The 19,686-nt window shown below is 42.7% G+C and overlaps 2 protein-coding genes across 7 annotated transcripts in view; one reads left to right on the top strand and one right to left on the bottom strand.

The window, feature by feature from the left end:
* Window positions 1–377: 377 nt before the first annotated feature.
* sqlea (squalene epoxidase a) lies at window positions 378–8,932 on the top strand. The gene is made up of 11 exons (XM_070965523.1): window positions 378–888; window positions 1,163–1,421; window positions 2,656–2,833; window positions 3,206–3,302; window positions 3,435–3,548; window positions 4,066–4,237; window positions 4,721–4,816; window positions 5,450–5,592; window positions 5,879–5,975; window positions 6,341–6,428; window positions 7,268–8,932. Exons 1-11 carry the CDS (start codon window positions 610–612, stop codon window positions 7,458–7,460), a joined length of 1,716 nt encoding a protein of 571 aa, XP_070821624.1. The 5' UTR covers window positions 378–609; the 3' UTR covers window positions 7,461–8,932.
* A 1,922-nt stretch (window positions 8,933–10,854) lies between these two features.
* oxr1a (oxidation resistance 1a) overlaps window positions 10,855–19,686 on the bottom strand; it is a 154,166-nt gene continuing 145,334 nt past the window's right edge. For 5 of the 6 annotated variants that reach the window (XM_070967429.1, XM_070967430.1, XM_070967428.1 and 2 more), the window contains 6 exons: window positions 17,342–17,422; window positions 15,825–15,950; window positions 13,856–14,008; window positions 13,660–13,755; window positions 12,670–12,743; window positions 10,855–12,427 (listed from right to left, as the gene is read on the bottom strand). In XM_070967429.1, coding sequence (XP_070823530.1) covers window positions 12,292–12,427; window positions 12,670–12,743; window positions 13,660–13,755; window positions 13,856–14,008; window positions 15,825–15,950; window positions 17,342–17,422 — 666 coding nt within the window. In that variant the 3' untranslated portion in view covers window positions 10,855–12,291. The remainder of the gene's footprint in view (window positions 12,428–12,669; window positions 12,744–13,659; window positions 13,756–13,855; window positions 14,009–15,824; window positions 15,951–17,341; window positions 17,423–19,686) is intronic. The other variant, XM_070967432.1, reaches the window with a different exon arrangement.

The raw sequence follows: 19,686 nt of genomic DNA, 5'->3' as shown, positions 1-19,686 counted from the left end.
AGCTTGGCCTATCATGATGGGGTACGAAAGCAGCGGTGATAATTAAGAGGCAAACTCAAGGACGGTCCGGGTTTACAGCACAGAGTGATGTATCCTGTCAAATATTAACAATCTTTGCAGCAAGTCCCGCTCTCGTGTAGTCTCTGGTCAGTAATAGAAATGCCACACGCACCTTTCACTGACATCACATCATACTACCATCCTGCCAGCCGACTGTCCAATCAGCCGCCGAAGGGAGGCCCAGTGTCGGCACAGATGTCCAATCGCCGGATAGCGTGAGCTCTGCTCACCGTCACGTCACACCTGATTGGAGGGTTGATGAGTGGAGGAGGCGAGATGTGAAACCACCCAATCCGAAACAGTCCGTGTTTCTAATTGTCATAAAATATTCAGCAGAGTCCCTCCGACTGTCTGTGGAGAAGTTATCATGAGTTAATAAGGTAACATTTAGTTTAAGGTTGGCTGACTTTTTTTGGAGCACGGGGGGAAAATATCAAAGGAATATTAATTATTGTTTCTTACTAATCTTTTTTTTTGTCAGTCTAACAACCTGTTTCTCACCTGTGCTTCCACCTTCAAATTGACTTTTTTCTTTTTTAATCCAAAAAGATGTGGACCTTCCTGGGAATAGCGAGCTTCACATACTTTTATAAAAAGTCGGACACAGTCTTGACTTTGGCTCCCAAAGAGCTTGCGATGGCCGCAGCTTTATTGCTTACAGTCGGGCTGCTGCTCTCATATACCAGGTATTTTCATGACCAGCAGCTTAGAGTCTCTCAGGTGTTTCATTTGCCTCTGAGCCTCTTGTCTTTTTTACCTGTCATCAACCAATTTATCCCCAAAACTTCAACACAGAGCAGCGAGAAGACAGAGAACCACAGTAAAAAGGTAAGACAGATCATTAGCTTTGTCATGGGAACAAAGGAAGAGGAAGAAATGAAAACTACTAGTATTTCCATTTAATTGAATAAATAAATTGTAGATCTTTATTTTGTGAACTCATTCTCTGAAGAAAAAAAAAGAATCATGGCTTCTTATTCTCAAATTTTATTGAAGCTTTTATGAACTAAAGACAAATGTACATTCTCCAGTGTTTGCCTTGTCCAGGTCAGCTTGGACTTTAGATTGTGCGTAATGAGACTCTACTTTCCAATGTTTCCAGAGCCGGAGAACGAGGAAAAGAGTGGATATAAAGTCCTCTGCCTCACAGAGTGGCTCGACCTGTGGCCCCTCAGAGACCCCGGAGCCGGATGTGGTCATAGTCGGGGCTGGGGTCCTGGGCTCAGCCATGGCGGCCGTCCTGGCCCGGGATGGGAGGAGGGTGACGGTGGTGGAGAGGGACCTGAAGGAGCCTGACAGGATAGTGGGGGAGCTGCTGCAGCCTGGAGGATACAGAGCACTCAGAGAGCTGGGACTGCACGGTCAGTGGCAGGAGCTGCTGCTGTCAGCGCACATGCTCTCTGAATGGACACATTATTAGGGACCTTTTGCGTAATTGATAAAGTTTCTAGGTTAAAGGCCCTCAACACTGATTTGCTCGACCAGCTTCTCACTAGGAGCGATGAGAACACACACTCACACTGCATGAACACACCGCTTTCTACCAAAGTTACAACATTTGTGTGCATTCACATTAGAGGTTTCTGTATTTTTTTTGTTTCGCTTACGCTCCTCTCACCGTGGGTGGAGCTCAGATGGAAAAGGTGATTTCTGTGGTGTTTCTGTGCACCAATCAGAATGAGCATGATTTGAATCTGAATCTGATGACCGCTGTTTGTCCGTTTGTGTGTGCTGCCGTTGCTGTCAGTCAGATGTGACCCACGCAGTACTGAGGAAGCAGATCCTTTTTCTTTGCTCCTTATTTAACAAATTCATCCAGCTTGATCACTTCAGTGTATATTGTATATATATATAATTGTATCTAAGTGAGGTACGTGAGTAGATGATCTCATGATGTTTCAGTGTGCTTCAAAAGATTTTCTTCAGTAAGTTTAACCACTGAACGGAGCCATTCCTCATGAGGAATTCCCTAAATATCTCCGAAATGGTTATTCTGACTAATCAGTAATGAGATTAAATCATGCTCTCCTAGGATTTGTACGTAAACATATATTCCCTCTAATACTACAGTAATATTCCTGTTACATTTGGTAATTTGCAGGTCTATTCATCGACATGCCCATCTCGCCATATGCAGTTTCTAAATATTAGTTGTAATGACCCTTTTAAACTTCACTAGCCTGTTGGTCTGCCAGTCATTACATTGTTCAGATCTAGAGAACTTTATTTGAAATTGAGATGAATTGGTGAATTGGGGGAAAATGTTTATTAAGTGATGTAAAATACACCTAGAATATTTTAATTTAATGGGATGGTGTAGCCATAAACAATACGGTTTAAATGTTTTGTACCAAACACTTGGAACAAGCCAAACCCGATTTAAGGGCTGAAGACTTTTAAAATGCCCTAAAAGCAGCAGTACTGCAGTATATTGCACTCTTGCATCATTTTAAACTAAATCTTCCGGATCCAGTAGTAGCAATGTTCCATTCTGTCCTTATGCATTAGATCCCACATGTTCAGTGGGCAGCAGCAGACTGAGTGAATCATGAATGAGTGCAGTGATACTAACCTGTTGCGTGTGTTTGCCCTCAGGTTCAGTGGAGGGTCTGGATGCCCATCTGGTCAACGGCTACGTGATCCATGACATAGAGAGCAGCACAGAGGTGGAGATCCCCTACCCCCAGGCGGAGGAAAGCATCCAGTGCGGACGCGCTTTCCACCACGGTCGATTCATCATGGGCCTGAGGAGAACTGCGCTGGCCGAGCCAAAGTGAGCAGAGTCTTAACAAGAGTCTATGTGCCAGCTGAACGACTGGCTGCTTGGACGACTTTTTCTTCAAGTGTTCAAATGGCACATTTGGTTATTCAGTGAATGGATCAAAATGACCTTCATAGCACTCGAAGTCTATAAAGTCTTAGCATAGTTTTCTTTTACCAGATTTCATTTTTCAGGCAGTTGTTAGTGGCTGGTTAAAGAAAATACTCTATTTTGAGAGAAGTAAATGAAGGATTACTGAAAAGACAACACAAACAAATTCTGGGATTTTGGCATGTCAAAAAAACATCTATTTTGTTTTAGATGTTCCTTCTTGTCATGTTACCCATGCCACAATGTCTCTAACTGTGTAATTGCGCCCCCCAGTGTCACATTCATAGAAGGCACAGTGACCAGTTTGCAGGAGGAGGACGGCTGTGTAACCGGAATCCAGTACAAGGATAAAGAAACTGGAGACGTGAAGGTGAGAAGAGGAAACTGTGTTGTACCTGTACAACTTTATATTCCTCTCTCCAACTCCCCCTCACCTCATGCACAGAAATACTGCTTTTAGTGCAGAGGATGTGTGATGACTGTGTGAATGTATGTCCTTTAGGAAATTCACGCATCTCTGACTGTTGTGGCCGATGGCTGTTTCTCCAAGTTCAGAAAGAGTCTGATGCCTGGGAAAGCTCACACCTCCTCTCACTTTGTTGGATGCCTTATGAAGGTACATGTTATTACACTGCAATGCCTGTACAGTATACATGGAAATGACTTTAAAAATGAAACAATTAGTCCATCAGTTGGTCAGTTGAAAATAATTCAGCAACGACTTTGGTAACGTTGGCAGATGTGAATCATTCCTTGTCTTGTGAAGGTGAAAGTCATGTGATTCAGGACTGTGGGTCAGACAGAGCAAATAATCTGAAGATATGGGATCTGTGAAATTCTAACGACAAAACACATTTTCCACTATTTTCAGATATTTTATGTACAAAATGCTTAATTGAGAAAATAATCAGCAGATTAAACCATGATGAAAATAATTAGTAGTTGCAACCCTGAATTGTTAAAATCTGTGATCATTTGGACACATTTGAAGGATACCTTGTAATGTGTGTCTGTCAGTCACTCTGTAAACTCAGCTGGAATCAAGATTTAAAGATCAAGGTCCCAATCAAACATAATCAAGATTCATGTTATTGCTGTCTTCATATCTGAGTCATCATTGTGCTTCTCCCCAGAACTGCCCCCAGTTTAAAGCCAACCACGCTGAGCTGGTGCTGGCCAATCCGAGCCCGGTTCTAATCTACCAGATCTCCTCCTCACACACCAGAGTGCTCGTGGACATCAGGGGGGAGATGCCTCGCAACCTCTCGGAGTACATGGCTGAGAAGATATACCCACAGCTACCTGGTAAAAGACAGATGAGAACCAGTGTCTCTGAGGTTTTATCCTTCTAATCATCACTAATGAGCAATGACCGTTGACCTGAGCAAGAACCCCTGCTGCGTGATAAATAATCCGTTTGTAATAACATTATTTTATTAAGTCCTCCACGACTTTTTCATGAAGCAATGATGCCAGATGTCCTGGTCGATAGGAATATATCCAGACTGCTGCTTGTGCAAGTTGAAGGATTTAGCATTCATGGTGCGCTCCACTATTCAGCTGAAATATCAAAGCCACAGTATCAAAGCACCGGCCCCGGTAACCTTGACAGAGGTCCAGCTGAAACGGTGGAGTCAGTCACACTGATACATTGATAAATGTACATTCAGACACCAAAAGAAAAGGCTCTTTCTTGTGCATGCGCCCAGCGTGCACCTTTGGGTTTTAATCCACAGTGCCAGCTGAGTGATGGACCACCTGCACTCTCTTTCTCTGTCCTGCCTTCAGAGCATTTAAAGGAGCCTTTCATGGTGGCACTGCAGAACGATCGACTCAGGTCCATGCCTGCCAGCTTCCTCCCTCCCTCCCCTGTCAACAAGCCAGGTACTGAAGTGTTATTGACTGCCGTGTTGTTAGAGACAGCTAGAGGGAATCTATTGAACTGATTTCAGCTCGTGTACAGTGCATGACTTGGAAGGTACATAGTGCATCACTTTGGTCAATACTGTAAGATGAAACAAATTAAAGAGCTTTCCTGGGTGTTGACTAATTGCAATTAGCCTGCATTTTAAGTTAAATGAAAAAATATGTAAATGTATGCTCAAAGGGTTTTATGGATTAGCTCAAAAATGCAATAATAGGCCTGATCAATCAATCTAATTCTCATATCTGTGTGGTTAATATGAAGCTACAGTCAGCAACTGGTTAGCTTAGCTTAGCATAAAGAATGTCACCAGCTGGCCTGGTTATGTCCAAAGGTATTTTATTTCTTTAATCCTTCAATAACCCACATGTTAAGTTATACTTTTTGTATTTGTTGAATTAAACAAATGCAGTGATATTTTTGATAAATAAAGTAATTAGCGAGCTTTAAAGGTGCTGGTATAGCTGCATTTTCTGTCGAAACATCTGAAATAAACGCACAGAGAAAGACTAAAAGTCGTCATCCTGCTCACTGTGTTTGGCACTGTTCATGTATTTTGGATGTGAGACCAACAGCAGTCTTTTTGTTTGCAGGCGTGCTTCTTCTGGGCGATGCTTACAACATGAGGCATCCTCTGACGGGAGGAGGGATGAGTGTTGCTCTCAATGACGTTCGCATCTGGAGGAGTCTGCTCAAGAACATCCCAGATCTGTATGACGACAAGGCCATGCTGCAGGTGAGCACAGGAACTAGCCCTAACTGTTTTCATGCTGCCAATTCATATACCTTATTGTCATCAGGTCTGACAAACCTTCACATTAAGCATGTTATTAAAAATGTATCAAATCAGAAAAAAGAAGGCCTGTTTAAGGGCCTGCAGGAAGGTTCATTGATTGTAGAAGCTATATCTGGAGCCTGTACTGCATCACATATGCCTTGTCCTATTATTCCCTCTGCTGTGGGCGAGAGACTGCAGACCAGTGTGCAATATTACACTGCGCTTTTTTTCTTCTTCTCAATAGGCAAAGAAAAAATTCCACTGGGAACGCAAGTCATCACATTCTTTCGTGGTGAATGTGTTGGCCCAGGCTCTGTACGAGCTGTTTGCAGCCACTGACAGTGAGTCTCTGCCTGCCTCTGCATCTAATCACACATGGAAAACAATGACAGACATGATTGTTATTTTGCAGTACAAAAACCATGAATTCAAAACTACACTTAAATGCACACAGTGTAGGATTTAGGGTGGGCCTCTTGGCAGAAATGAAATACAGTCTTCATAGTTTTGTTTTCATTAGTGTATAATCACCTGGAAGTAAGAAGCGTTTTTGTTACCTTCGAATGAGCCCTTCATATCTACAGAGGGAGCAGGAGGCAAGGGGTTTTCATCATCACTGCGAGACTCCACTAAATCCTACACACTGGACCTTTCATCATTAGTCATTTTGGTTCTCATTACCATGTGCTTGACTTGTGTTAACCAGATTCTCTTCATGAGCTGAGAAAAGCCTGCTTCCAGTACTTCAAGCTTGGTGGACAGTGTATTGCTGGCCCTATTGGACTCCTCTCAGTGTAAGCATTAAATAATGTCCTCCACAGTAACACAAGATAGGTGGAATTTCTCTAACGTGGCATGATGGGAAAACGTCTTATTTGTTTTCTTGCTGAGAGCTGAATGAGAAGATTGATACCACTCTCATGTCTGTCGTCTTAATGTGAAACCACAGCCATAGCTTAGCTTAGCATTAAGACTGGAAGGATGGTAAAAAGCTAGCTTGGCTCTCTCTAAAGTCCGCCTACCATCACCTCTGAAGCTCACACCTTACACCTCTGCTGCTGGCAACCTACCGTTGATGACAAGACTCCAGCCAAGAAAAGTTCAGCACCAATCTCCCACTGCTACATGTTCATTACTTGGCATTAGAGATGCTGCTACAGATTTTGTAGCTGGTTCCCTGTGCTTCCAGTCTTTATGCTAAGATAAAGCTAAAGCTTGCTAAATAGCATGTTACAATACATTGTATGTGTTAACTCTTTTATGCGTTACAGTCTTGGAACTGATTGGCTTTGTCTGACCTCTGGGGTGGCAGCCTTTGTTTTAGGCCTTCCAGTGTAGCCAGCGGATGTCTGGATAACGGATGGCCGATGGGTTCCTTTTGCTTTCCATACAGACTGTTCACCCACATGCAACCAAAGCCTGCTCAAACGACATTGTGCTAAACTAAGCTAGCCATCTGTAGTTTCATATTTACCTTCCAGACATGAAAGTGGTATCAATCTTTTCATCTTGCTGTAGGCAAGAAAGCAAATGAACGTATGTGCCAAAATGTCAAACTATTCCTTTTCAATACAAAACTGAAAACAAGACACTTTACATTCTGTCGCATTAATGACATCCTTATTTTTACCAGGTTGACACCAAAACCCATGACCCTCCTTGGACACTTTTTTGCTGTGGCACTGTATGCAATCTACTTCAACTTCAAGTCTGAGTCGTGGAGTACCAAACCTCGAGCTTTATTGAAGAGCGGAGCCATCCTGTACCGAGCCTGCACAGTCATGTTTCCACTCATCTACTCTGAACTCAAGTACCTGGTGTACTGAGGAGCAGTCCATCTGGACACAGGAAGACTGAACTCAGTGTACGGTCTTACTAGACCTACGGCTTAATTTGAAGCAAAACAAAACTTGCAAAAAGCTGGTGTTTGTCAGTAGTTTACATGTTTGCCTTCATGCTGAAAAAGACACTGTTGCCTTCTTAAATCGGGATTTTATTATTGAAGGTTTTCTTCAGTATGCTTCTGCCTTACTGAACATGTCATTGTCTTAATGTCCTACTTAATGCCTTGTTTTAATTTGGACATATTATGCAACAATGCCTTGGTGTAGCCTCGTTTTCTGCTCACCCACACAGTCTGGCCTATATGCTAGAGGATTGCAACATACAGTGGATTAACTCACAGCCTGAATTACACTGAAAATTCAATACTGTGGAATTATTCCTGCCAAACAGAACTGCTGTGTGGAGCATGGCATCTGAATTTTAGCAATAGAGCCACTTTTGTGCTGTACATTATCCTGTTGATATTCTTTGGACTGTATTTACTATGGGAGCGAATTTAAATCTGAAGCACTGATGATGCAATGTCATAAAACAACAAACTGTCTGAATTATTATCATATGTTGTATTTTAGACAGAAGTCCAGCCTACTTTCAGCCCGATTTTGTTGAGGAAAAGTCACACTCATTGTGTCCTGTAATGATCATTTCCTGCCCTCCTCATATTGTTGCTCTTTATGTATATAGTGATCAGGGACATTTTGTAAGACATTTTGGTTCCTCCAGCCAGTCTGAAACATGCTGACGGTGCAGCTGACAAAACTATAATCACAGCACCCGAGAATGATCCCAGCACTCTTTCAGTCCTGCTGGATGTCAGTAAAGAGCTGACACAGCATGTTGCCTGGGGAAAGTTTGAATTCGGTTCGGACCTGCGATAGAAGGACCAAGTCAGTGGATCACACTCATGTGTTGAGCTGACACACACAGGAACTCCTGTGATTCACCACAGCGTCCTGCTCTGTTGTGTTTACCTGAGCCTGCGTTGAGCTTGATGGGCCTTTAAATAAATGTGACAGGCAGGAATTGTTTTTCTGTCTTATTACAGCAGACTTCTTCTGGATAATTAGTACTGATTAAATATGTGACCACAGTCAGAGCACAGAGTGAACACTGAATGGACCCCAGGGACAGTAAATGAGCATACAAGTGAGTAACTAAATGAAGTTTTAACCCAAGTGGACCATCACTAACAAATACAACCATTAGATGGAGCTCACTCACAGCTGAAGGATCTCTATTTGAATGGAGGCCCATTTTATCAGCTTGCCCATCACAGCTTAGCTCTCAATAGCCTGGATTACATTACTCTGCGACGCTTTAGCACCGACAGTCAGGAGAAACAAACTGGGACGTGATGAATTGTTGAGATTGCAACAGTTTTCAGAATTAGTTTGACATTTTGCTGCAGCTTTTCATATCTGGGATGGTTTTAATAAAGCACAGTAGGAACTCTGATGCTGGAGAGTGTTTTTTTCCCCCCAACTATAATAAATGTAGCAGTTGGCCAATGATCAGAGCACTGTTCCTATGCTTTATAACATCTCAGTCGTCAGACAGCTGATTGGTCAGACTGCATGCTCTTAATTGGTTGGAGGAAAAACCTGCAGCAACACGGCCCTTTGTGGAATGAGTTTGAGATGCCTGCTTTATAGGAATGAATGAATGAATGAATGACAATAGTTCAAGGGTGTAAAATAACTTGCTGGGTACAATCATATCTAAAAACATACATACAACTAAATATCGTCTGTGATATCAGCTGTAAATAGACATCATCGAGGCCTTGTTTCTATTCTTGTCATGTAAAACATTGATGTTCATCAATGGGCTTTTCAAATATGATGCGTTGACACTAGGAGGGATCCAGTATTTTGGAGGAAGCAAGCTTCTTACAAAGTCACTGATATTTAACAATCTGATCCCTTAGATACACGATCCTGTAAAGACCACAGCAGGGGCAGCGTGACAGGCAGGCTGTGTTTATGGTTCTGTTATGTGGTAGGGGTCCGTTTTGACATGCGGTATCCTGTTTTCAAGGCAGAATTGGCAAAAGAGATACAGGCCTTGACTCCAGTAGCTGAGCTCCATCGTGATGGCTGAGACAATCATGTTCAATAGGAGTGTGCCACTGGAGTAATGGTAGACTTTTATGGTGTATTATTATAATCAATTTATAAACTGATCCATTTCACATACCTATTATGAGGACTCAAATTGCATTGAAATGAAGCAGTATTAAATATAACCATAATAAAACAATCATTACACTTTCAAATAAATCAATTTGTCTTAAAATGAATAACTGACTTTTAAAAGGCTCTTAAATTTGACTTTTTGCTCGTGCATTTACTCGTGTCTGCCTATCATGTTACATCTCAGTTCATTTCCTCCTTCAACATTTACAGTTTGTGTTTCGTAATTGGTGCTTTAATTCAAAGATGGCTGCTCACTTAAATAATTGAATGATCTGTAAGGAGTGCATCACTTAATTAAGTGAAATCCAACCTACAGAGCAGCAGCAGCAGCAGGCCAGACGCTTGCCATACTGAACAGCTTCATTATTAATTGCCAAACATATTTTTTTTTGTTTTGTTCATTTGAGTTTTATGATGCAATTTCTAATGGCTTTTTAAAATATATCAATTTATTTCAACACTGCCATACTTCCCATATACCAGGAACTACATGGTTACATATAAATACATATGCTGTTACTCCTTGGACCCTAAACCAGATGCCGTTCTCTTAGGCCACAGTCCACCACCAGATGTCATGACCTGGAACAAGAACCGCAATAGTAAAAACATCACAAATTCAGTCATATCCCAGGTTACAACAATTAATTCAGCTTTATTGTTATTTATACATCACTGATACATTGTATTCTGGTGAAATAATTGGAAGAATTATCCATATTATTCTTTGTGACGCTCCACAAGGACACAAATACTGGTGTGGAAGACCGGGGGGGGGGGGGGGGGGGGCTCCTGGGGGGAGGGTTATGTTCTGTACACGTCCCTACGCCCACCGTCACCTGCCTGTCAGACCTCAGTCTGCCTGAATACCTACCTGTAACTACCGAGACTCACCTGACAGCCACATGAGGAGAGAAACCAAGCCCTGCTGCCACATTCAGCCACAGTCAACCCCCCCTTCCAATCTCAGATTAATCCTCCTTTTTAGACACACAGAGCATTAGGGCATACCCTTATTGATATTGGTAGCAGCAAGCTTTCTACGAACAGTTAACATCTTAATGATCTAAACAAAAAAGTACTGTACAGCTACTGCTAAGAGAATATAAGAACCTGGCCATAACGCTTTTACACCAGATTAAAGTGCTAGAAGCAACCCACCAATCCACACTTTATTATATATATATATATATATATATATGTATTTATATATTCTTATGTATTTTATATATCTACATATCTATACACAGATACATATGTATAGATATATAGATACTTATATAGATATAGGAACAAATCTACTATTTTAACATTAATTTACAGGGTAATATACATTATATTGTAACAGCTGAAATATCAGCACAAATAGATCACTGTCACACTTAACAGCAAAATATATATGATTATATAATTCCATATATAATCATATATACCAAGATATAATTGTCATATATGCATGTAAAACAGTTAACCACGTCTCAGGCTTTTCAAATGATACCCAGAAAAGCAATTGTGTATCAAGACGTAAAAGCTTTACAAGTTTCTCTCTTGAAAGAGTGACAGGCGGCGGCAAAAGTGCCAAGACCTGCGGGTATTTGAGGTCACAGGACAGTTATTTGCATATTCCACAAATCTATTGCAACACGTTACTGTCTACAAACAGTACAGCCAGCATCCCGCGAGGGGAGCTGGTGTTAGCTGGACTCACACGTACACCCACTGAACAGAACATTACGACGATGGGTGATCTGATTATAGCTATGTGCTTTCAGATGGTGTGCTATGACAGTGAACAACAGGAGGACTACAATACACAATACTCTATAGTTTAGCCTCAGAAGACAACCCGAAACTGTACTGTACTGTAAAAAGACCAACCCCCTCCCCTCTCCTCAGCAAACATCTCTTCTCTGAGTTTAAAGTCATCCTATCCTGCTCCTGATGAGTTTGGTATATTGGTGTTTTACCACAGATCACAACTGTATTTCGACACTCCACCATCACCAAGAGGAATGGAATGTGTTCAGCTTTCGTCTCCTTTATTTGCCTCTAACTGGGTCTCTCTCCGTCAAGGCTGACAGCACAGTGAGTAACATCCTACCGAATGAGCTCTAGGGGGTCTGAGGGGGTCCTGGGGATTCCTTGAGGTTCTGTAAAGTTCAGATACACAGTCCGGACCAGTAGGGCAGTTCTCTCTTCCCGCAGCAGTCCCAGCCCTCGGCCGCCATCATCCTCAGCGCCTCTCGGGTGAGAGGCGCTCCGATGGGCCTTTCCTCTTCAAGCCTCGGTGGCTCCCTGCCCCTGCTTCCGTCTCCTCATCCCCCTGATACAACCTCATCTTCCCATCATTTTCACCGCTTTACACACTCCCCCTACTCTGCAAAGACGCTGCACAAGGCTGTAACAAGATACACACAAAGGTAATTTTTCACAAAGAAAAAAAGCTCCGTAATAACTGCAGTAGTAACGCACAACAAGCATCCGATAGCTGGCTTCCGGCCTGGGGAGCCCTGGTGATGTGCAGTTAGGTTTGGGACATTGCCATTGTTCTAAAGGAGGAGGACTCCTCTGTTTGCCCTTTATAGGACTTGTTTTTTCCCTGTGGTGCACTGTTTTGCTATTCAAAAGCCCAGATCTCTATGTCCTGCACATAGAAATCCTCCTTTTTTGAGAGCATGGGGTTCCCAAATGTTTTACAGGAGTGACTCCTGCCATGGTAGAGGTCTCCGTCCAGCCACAGGCCAAACTCACCGCTAGAGGAGAAGAGAACAAACAGTCTCAAGCAGGGGGGCACAAACTATTTCTTCATGTGTCTACGTTCTCTGAAGTTTCCTTCTTGAGAGGTGAACACAGTTTCAGGCAATCACCATCACTTATCTGCCTTGTCAATAGCATGAATGTATTTAGCAGCCTCACTTTAAACTATATTGCATCATCAGATTCAGATTAAACAAACTGATTTTAACTGCGTGCATCAAAAGCAGCGTGGGCTCACCTTCCTCCACCAAAAGCTAAGGAGTCCGTGTCTCCTTTGATGAAGAACATATTGTCACCTGTCCATTTGTACACCTGTCGCAGACACAATTGGGAATACGTTAGTACATATTGCATTACATATTCAGTGTTGACATAATCTAATATCCTCTGCCCCAGGAGTCATTATCCTGATGAGGACAGAGCAAACGGGTGTTCACCTCAGTGGCACGATCCACAATTAACGTCTGATAATTCAGTTACAACGATTAGACAGAAGCAAAGGAAATATCTCTTCCCCAGATTTCTTACCAACATATAGTGCATGCATATATAATGCAGGACATATCAGTCACTTCTTTGATAGGCGTTTCATTGCCATTAATGTGGAGATTGAAGCCACTGGCTGTAGAGTTGTTATGTCAGTTAGCATGTTTTGAATGAATGTATTAGCAAACGGTTGCTTATTTAAACATCCAGCAGCTCTGTTTTTGGTCTCCTGAGATAAACATCTGGCTCTTGAGCTACTAAATACTCCAGCAGCTACTTGCTTAGTATATGTGTTGGCCACTTGGTGCAGAGGAGGTAGTGTGCAGTCTGTTTATCAAAGCCTTTCCACTGAAAACAGCTGCCTGCTGCTGCTGAAACAAAGTTCTGGAAGAGTGATGCCACTGAGCTGAAACATGTCATGGGCCGAAAAAGCCAAACAATGATTGTAAACAGGCTAAAAGTTGCGTAGAGCTCAGGGTAACTGGAGAGTTAGGTGAATTCTCTGTGGGTTTGTTACTACAAGCTACAACCTTTCCCATCACACACCCATTTGATCCATTGTTCACATAAAAATATTGACTGCTGCAACTTTAAAGCAGCCATACATGGATCAGTTCAGCTGTATGTGCTCTTACCATAAAGTATACTGGATATTAACAAAACTGCACTTTCAAATCTCCAACTTTGACAATTTGAATTCTAATAGAAATGCAACTTCTTCAAAGTGAGAAAGGTAGTGTACCTCAAACTCGGGATTGAAGGTGAAAAGGAAGGTCTCTCCTGTGCCATAAAAGCCATCGCTGACTTTAAAGGGCTCGGATGCCAACGCGCCGAACACCTGGAAAAACAAAGAAGAAACTGACTCCTCGCTATGACTCAGTTCCAACACACTGTACTACTGCGGTATTGAAATAATGCCTGTTGAATCTGCAGCTTACCTGGCCATCACTGTCCTTAATAACCATGAGCACTGGGGTGTCCTGGCCTTGCATGGCTCTGTACAGCGTCTTAATGCTCATGCCATGCTTTGATGTGCCAAAAGCCAGCGTCCATGGGTACCCAATGGTCCGTGGTGGGAGATTCCTAGCAAGCTGTGAGTATGTGTGCACGGAGGGGCGGCGGGGGGGAAGAAAAAAGGAAGACAGAGAGAGGAAATGAAACACAAAGGTCACAGCTACCAATGCTCAATTACATGTGTGGTGACCTTTTAACACCATCTGGTGTTTAAAGAAGAGTAACAGGGCTCCAAACACAGAGCCGTCTCAAGAGAAAGAGGGGTCCAGCACTCCCTCAGAGAGCCCGCTGCCCTGCTGCTGACACACTGAAGGATTAACAGTGGCTGGGGTGTATGGGGAGATAAAGCCGACAAAGGCGCTGGAGGAGAGGAGCAGTGTACGCTTCATGTTAATGGACAGATAAAACAGACAGACTAAAACACGAAATTAAAGTAACAACTTTTTCCTGGATGTTGCCCCATTTCCTCAGTATGGAACAGAGGCCATTAAACGTTGTGTTCGCTCTCCAATAATTCAGTCCCTTTGCTCGTTTCTTGTCGGTTCAGCACATCCTTGAGTGGTGGAGCTGAAGCAGTCGTATAATCAGCAGGCTGGAAACGAAGCCATGAGGCGATGAGCCCCGACTTGGCTCACCTCTGCACTGCTGCGAGCCGGGCCTGAGCGCCAAGCTCCATCCTCAGGGTGATTAAAGGAAGCCACATATTGGCAATCTATCGGTCAATGTGCCAACTGGGACTCATTTAGAGCCTTGCATGTGTGTCTCACCCTGCAAGGCATACAACACATCTCAAACAACATGCAAGGTTAGTGACTTAGAAATGCCTGCTTCACGGCTATATCAGTCATTTCCTCTGATTATTTGTGAGACTTTATGCAGATACTGTCTTTAAATAAATGACCTGCAATCAAGACCAACTTTTAATTATTCAGCAAAACATAAAACAAAGAGTTTCTTCATGTTGTCTGCTGTAATCCTTCATCGTACGTACAAGCTGTCACCTCAAACTAACTTTGCCGCAGAACACCCCATCGACCACAGCTCTCTGAAATGAGGAGTCATCAAGTCACCTACGTTCTGATCCGTCTATAAATACCACGCTTCCTGCTGAATCTATTCCTCCACCCACCTAACGAGTGATAATAGGCAGATGTGCAACTGTTACATCAGTGAATACATCTATTCCCCAAGTGCACTGTTGACAAATAATCCTGAAAGGGAGCCCCAGGAAAGGATGACGTGTCTATTTCTCATTCACTACATTTGAAAGCTAAATGATCAGCAAGTCCTCAGTTTTTGCACGTTAGCAAGCAAACTACATGACACACAGACTACATCTGCGCCCCTATCCATTTAATGGATAAGGCTGGCGCACTTATTAAAAAGTTTGTTCCTATTATAAACAAATCCCATGAAAAGACCTTAAAGAGGTTATTTCCTAAAGCAACGGAGCACCGTAGTTTTGAAATCAATGTTACTCAAACTGAGTAAATTGCACATTTGTTGTAGGCTATTTTCAGCAGTTCTGCACCGCAGAGTATATATGGCAGAAAAACAGTGGATGTGTTCCTCAGTCAAAACAACACTACAGCGCCCGTGTTTTGTGGAATAAATAGAGAGGCTATCCAGTGCAATCATCAAGCTCATTGATGTGTTTTTCATAGTTTCTGAGCAACAAAGGAGTTCTCGGGCACTGAGGAATAAGATCTACCAGGATTTGGATATACACATTTGTGACTGAGACACATGCACAGTTTTGGTCTTTCTATGTCATTAGTCGACCATAAGAAAAGTATAGAATAGCACTAACCTTATTCAGTGATTAACATTTAGAAAGGCTTGAACTTACATGTGTAGTGTTACATTAGAACAGGTTTGTGCAACAGCTGGTACCTTCTCTATCTGGTCGGCCTCCAGGAGATCACTGGCTTCTTTGAGATTGGGTTTGAACATTTCTGGCTCCATCTCCGTCTTGATGGATGCGCCATGCTTGGAGTTCACCTCTTCCTTGGTGGTGATCTGTAAATACAAACACATGTCAGATGTGCACATACGCAAGGGCAAAGAGTAGTCTGATTTCAGCTTCCATAAAGCACTGATACTGGGTGGGTTCAATTACAGCTACTCTCGCCAATCAATAATTCTGTTTTTCATCATATCGAGAAACTGACACTACAGATTTAGCTAGTGAGGCATACTAAAGCACTGGCCACTAACAAGCTAGAAACAAGCTGTAAAATGTAGGATCTGAAGTGATGGACTCTATAAAGCAGAAAAGGCTTGACTTAACAGCTCTGGGATAAAGGCTTTGATGACAGGTTTAACAAGATGAAACCAGCCTTTAGCTGTAGCCTAACCTGTGCGACAAAAAGCTCCCATTTTAAATCCAACAGTTTTTCTGCCAAAATTATAAACGCAGCGTTTGCTAGCAACACACTGAGTATCCACCAATTTGATGATGACAGCTGAATGTCTTCCTGCCACTCTTCAGTGCCAGATGACTAGGACTGGTTTGGCAGAACCAGCAGAGAGCGGGCAGAGACGCTGCCTGGGAGAGGAGAATGCAAAGTGAATAGGAAATCAACCCAATGAATAATTTGCACTCCGCTGTTTGACATTTTCTCTGACCAGTGGACTGTTTGGGTTATTTATCTTTCTCGATAACAGAGGCTGATTGTGGAGCGCTTCACCACTGGTGGCTGGGATGCTCTCATGTTTCAGTTCTCATTCAAATAGGGCCTACCTGCATTGTCCTCAGAAAACATCATTCATCCTGTCAGGGCAGTCTTACTTCCACCCTCTCACAAACACACCATCGCTTTGTCCTTCAATGCTCTGTCTCCTGCTCAGTCCTCACACAGGCCACATTTTTACATTCATTTTAGCATCAAAGACAACTTTCTTTTTAGGAAAAGGGGGAATTTCCTCCAGAAACACCTATTTCTGTGCGTTCTATACAAAATCTACACATTTTCATTTTCACATTTCTTAGTCCAGCACAAACAGCTAGCCTACGCTTCCTTATAAGCAGACTGATCTAACAGACTGAAGCACTAAACACGTCATGTCTAAGGAGGACAGCCTGACACATGGAGATAAGGCTGCTGTCACGTGAAAACCTCATCGCTCCAAACAAGCTGAACAAGTTTACATTTGCAGCCGAATGCATGACAAGTTATTCCCAATTTATCTTGTACAGCCAGTTTTGAACAGGTTTGATGAACCCAATCATGACACCCACTCAATCATAAGTCTAATATAAAGCAAAAGGAACATGTTTTGAGGTTAGTATTTGACATCAGCAGCCGCTACAGCCTCCAGCATGGAGCCTATGGGAGGCCATGTTGTTGTGGACAGCAGCAGGGCTGGGCAGAGCAGAGAGAGGGGGCAGAAAGGGCTGGTCAGGGCACCTGGAGTCGTTTGCAGAGCGAGCGCAGATCTTCACTGTTTAGCGCATCAATCCGACGGTGGTACTCCGTCAGAGACACTACCTGGTAGTACAAAGACAGGAACAGGTGGAACATAAAACTCGGCCAGATCGATCGCTGGCCATGGGAAGGAAACGATGAGTTTTGGAAGATATTGTGTGCACTAAGAAGCTCCAATGAACTTAACACTGCTCTTTATAGAAAAGGTCTGGAATTTGAACAGACAAACTAACAAAGGCTGAAAGCCGCTGTTAACAGGAGTTTACTGTAGTTAAAGAGAGGGAGATGGGGCACTTCAGAGTACTCTGTCATTTTGCATGTTTGTGTAATATGTTTAAAAAAACCCCAAAAACATTTGGGAGTGAGAAGACGGTTCAGCAATCCACAAGATTTCAATGCTGCACACAACAAAAAACAGCTGTGGTTCGGCGAAAGCACATGAAAACTCGGCAAGTCTGTGAGCATTAACCCACTCTCTGTTTGTCAGGAACAACAATCTGCAACACTCCAGCCCAGACAGACCAAAACAATGACCTACTGAGCATGGCAACATGCCAACAAAGTTACACCCCACGCTGCACACTCCACTGAGAGCTGCTGCCTCTGTGCTACCACTGAATAAACGTTGGCGTTTAATAGTCAACTGTGTCTCAGCACAGGAAGGATATTTAAAGCATCATGCACGGGATAAACAAACAAAGCCGTCAATACCTTACACACAGTCATATTAACTCCTTCAGCTCTAAGTTTCAATACATATCAAACGCTCTGGGCAGAGATGTCACAGGCTGCCTTTAATTACTTCTGATCTATCACTCACCTTGTTGCTATTGGTGTAAATTACTTTTTGGGTAACAAGCTGCCTCTTTACAGCTCTCAATAATGTAGCAGAGAGGGTAAACTACAGCCTTCATAAAAAATACATCTGTGCCTCACTTCACCTCCATCTGAAGACACTTCAGTGCATTTGTCCCCTGAAAAGGGGAAAAGTATGCAGCGGGCTAGCATGCCGCTACTTATCAATGTGAATCAAATGCCTAGTATCTGAAGAGATCAATGTCATGAAAAAGGTCAGCGTTTGGACGTGATCAGTGAGTTAAACACTGTTTCACACAGCACTAGTGAACTACCACTCAACCAACCATAAAGCCAGTGTGATATGTGGTAACTGAGAAATATCTGGCAAGTCAATGTAAGGTTAAAAAAAAACTGGTGAATGAATACAGGAGCTTCATCCTGTAACCGGCACCTAGCACTGGAAACTTTCAGACAGCTTCCAGAGCCACACACATCCTCTCACACAGTGCAAAGCGGACAGACAACACATGAGAGCACTGTCCTGACTGACAAATAGTGGTCAGATAGTGGCCACTTTGTTAAACATCAGTTACCGAACTAGACCGGACCGGCTAAGGCGCTAGCAGGCTAGTTAGCTTCGCTAGCGAGCTAGCATGGCTCGCTAACAACAACAGCAAGATAACATACAAATATATAACATTAAGTTACACCGCTGGAGACTAAAAACATGAACCAGGCAGATTTAACATACACAGGTATACTTCGGGGTCGGTCGTTTCTCTTGGTCTTTCACCCTCCTAGAAAACATGTCTTGCTTTCTGGGCGAGGTTGACGCTGGAAAGTCACATTACAGAAGATCCTTTAAGTTCTCCCCGTGTCGCCCCGAGACAAGCAGACGGAGTAAGTGTAAAGCCTGGCAGCCTGCTTGACTAAAATAGAAACATTTCTTTCCAATGGGGTCTCTACGCCGAACGAGTTGTGTGACATCGCTAAAATCCAATAACAATACGGGACCAGAGGGAAACGGGCTCCTCATTGGATAAAACAACAATGATGCCGTCCCATAGCCGACACGTTTAAAGATACAGTAACACCACTATACCATGAGGTATAATTCCTATACAGATTTTGACAGATAGTTTCCCAGAGTAACAAAAAACGAAAACACTAAAGTTCTCATCAGTTGTTCACATTAAATTAAATAGAATCAATCAATATATAAATATGACACTTAAATTTGCTTTGAAAGTGCATTTTTCAGCTTTTTTTTTGGTTAAACAAAACTCCATTAGTTAAACAAACATCCGTTGGTAAAGCACCTCTATTTTGTTCCTAAAAACTTAATGCAAAAAAAGAGAGAAAATGCCTTAAAAAAAAAACACACATCTATAGTCAACAGGACAAACTAAAGCAGCAGGTTCCTATTTACTTATTCAAAATGTAATGGATCATGTGGCCTTTGTCTGCCAGATGTCCCGAGAAAAACAAATCAGTCCACTTTGTTTCCTACATCATTCATTTACATTAAA

This window comes from Chaetodon trifascialis, chromosome 7 (assembly GCF_039877785.1).
Source record: "Chaetodon trifascialis isolate fChaTrf1 chromosome 7, fChaTrf1.hap1, whole genome shotgun sequence".
NCBI classification, from domain to species: domain Eukaryota; kingdom Metazoa; phylum Chordata; class Actinopteri; order Chaetodontiformes; family Chaetodontidae; genus Chaetodon; species Chaetodon trifascialis.
Note: the sequence above shows the minus strand (reverse complement) of the source record. Positions and strands in the feature narration are given on the sequence as shown.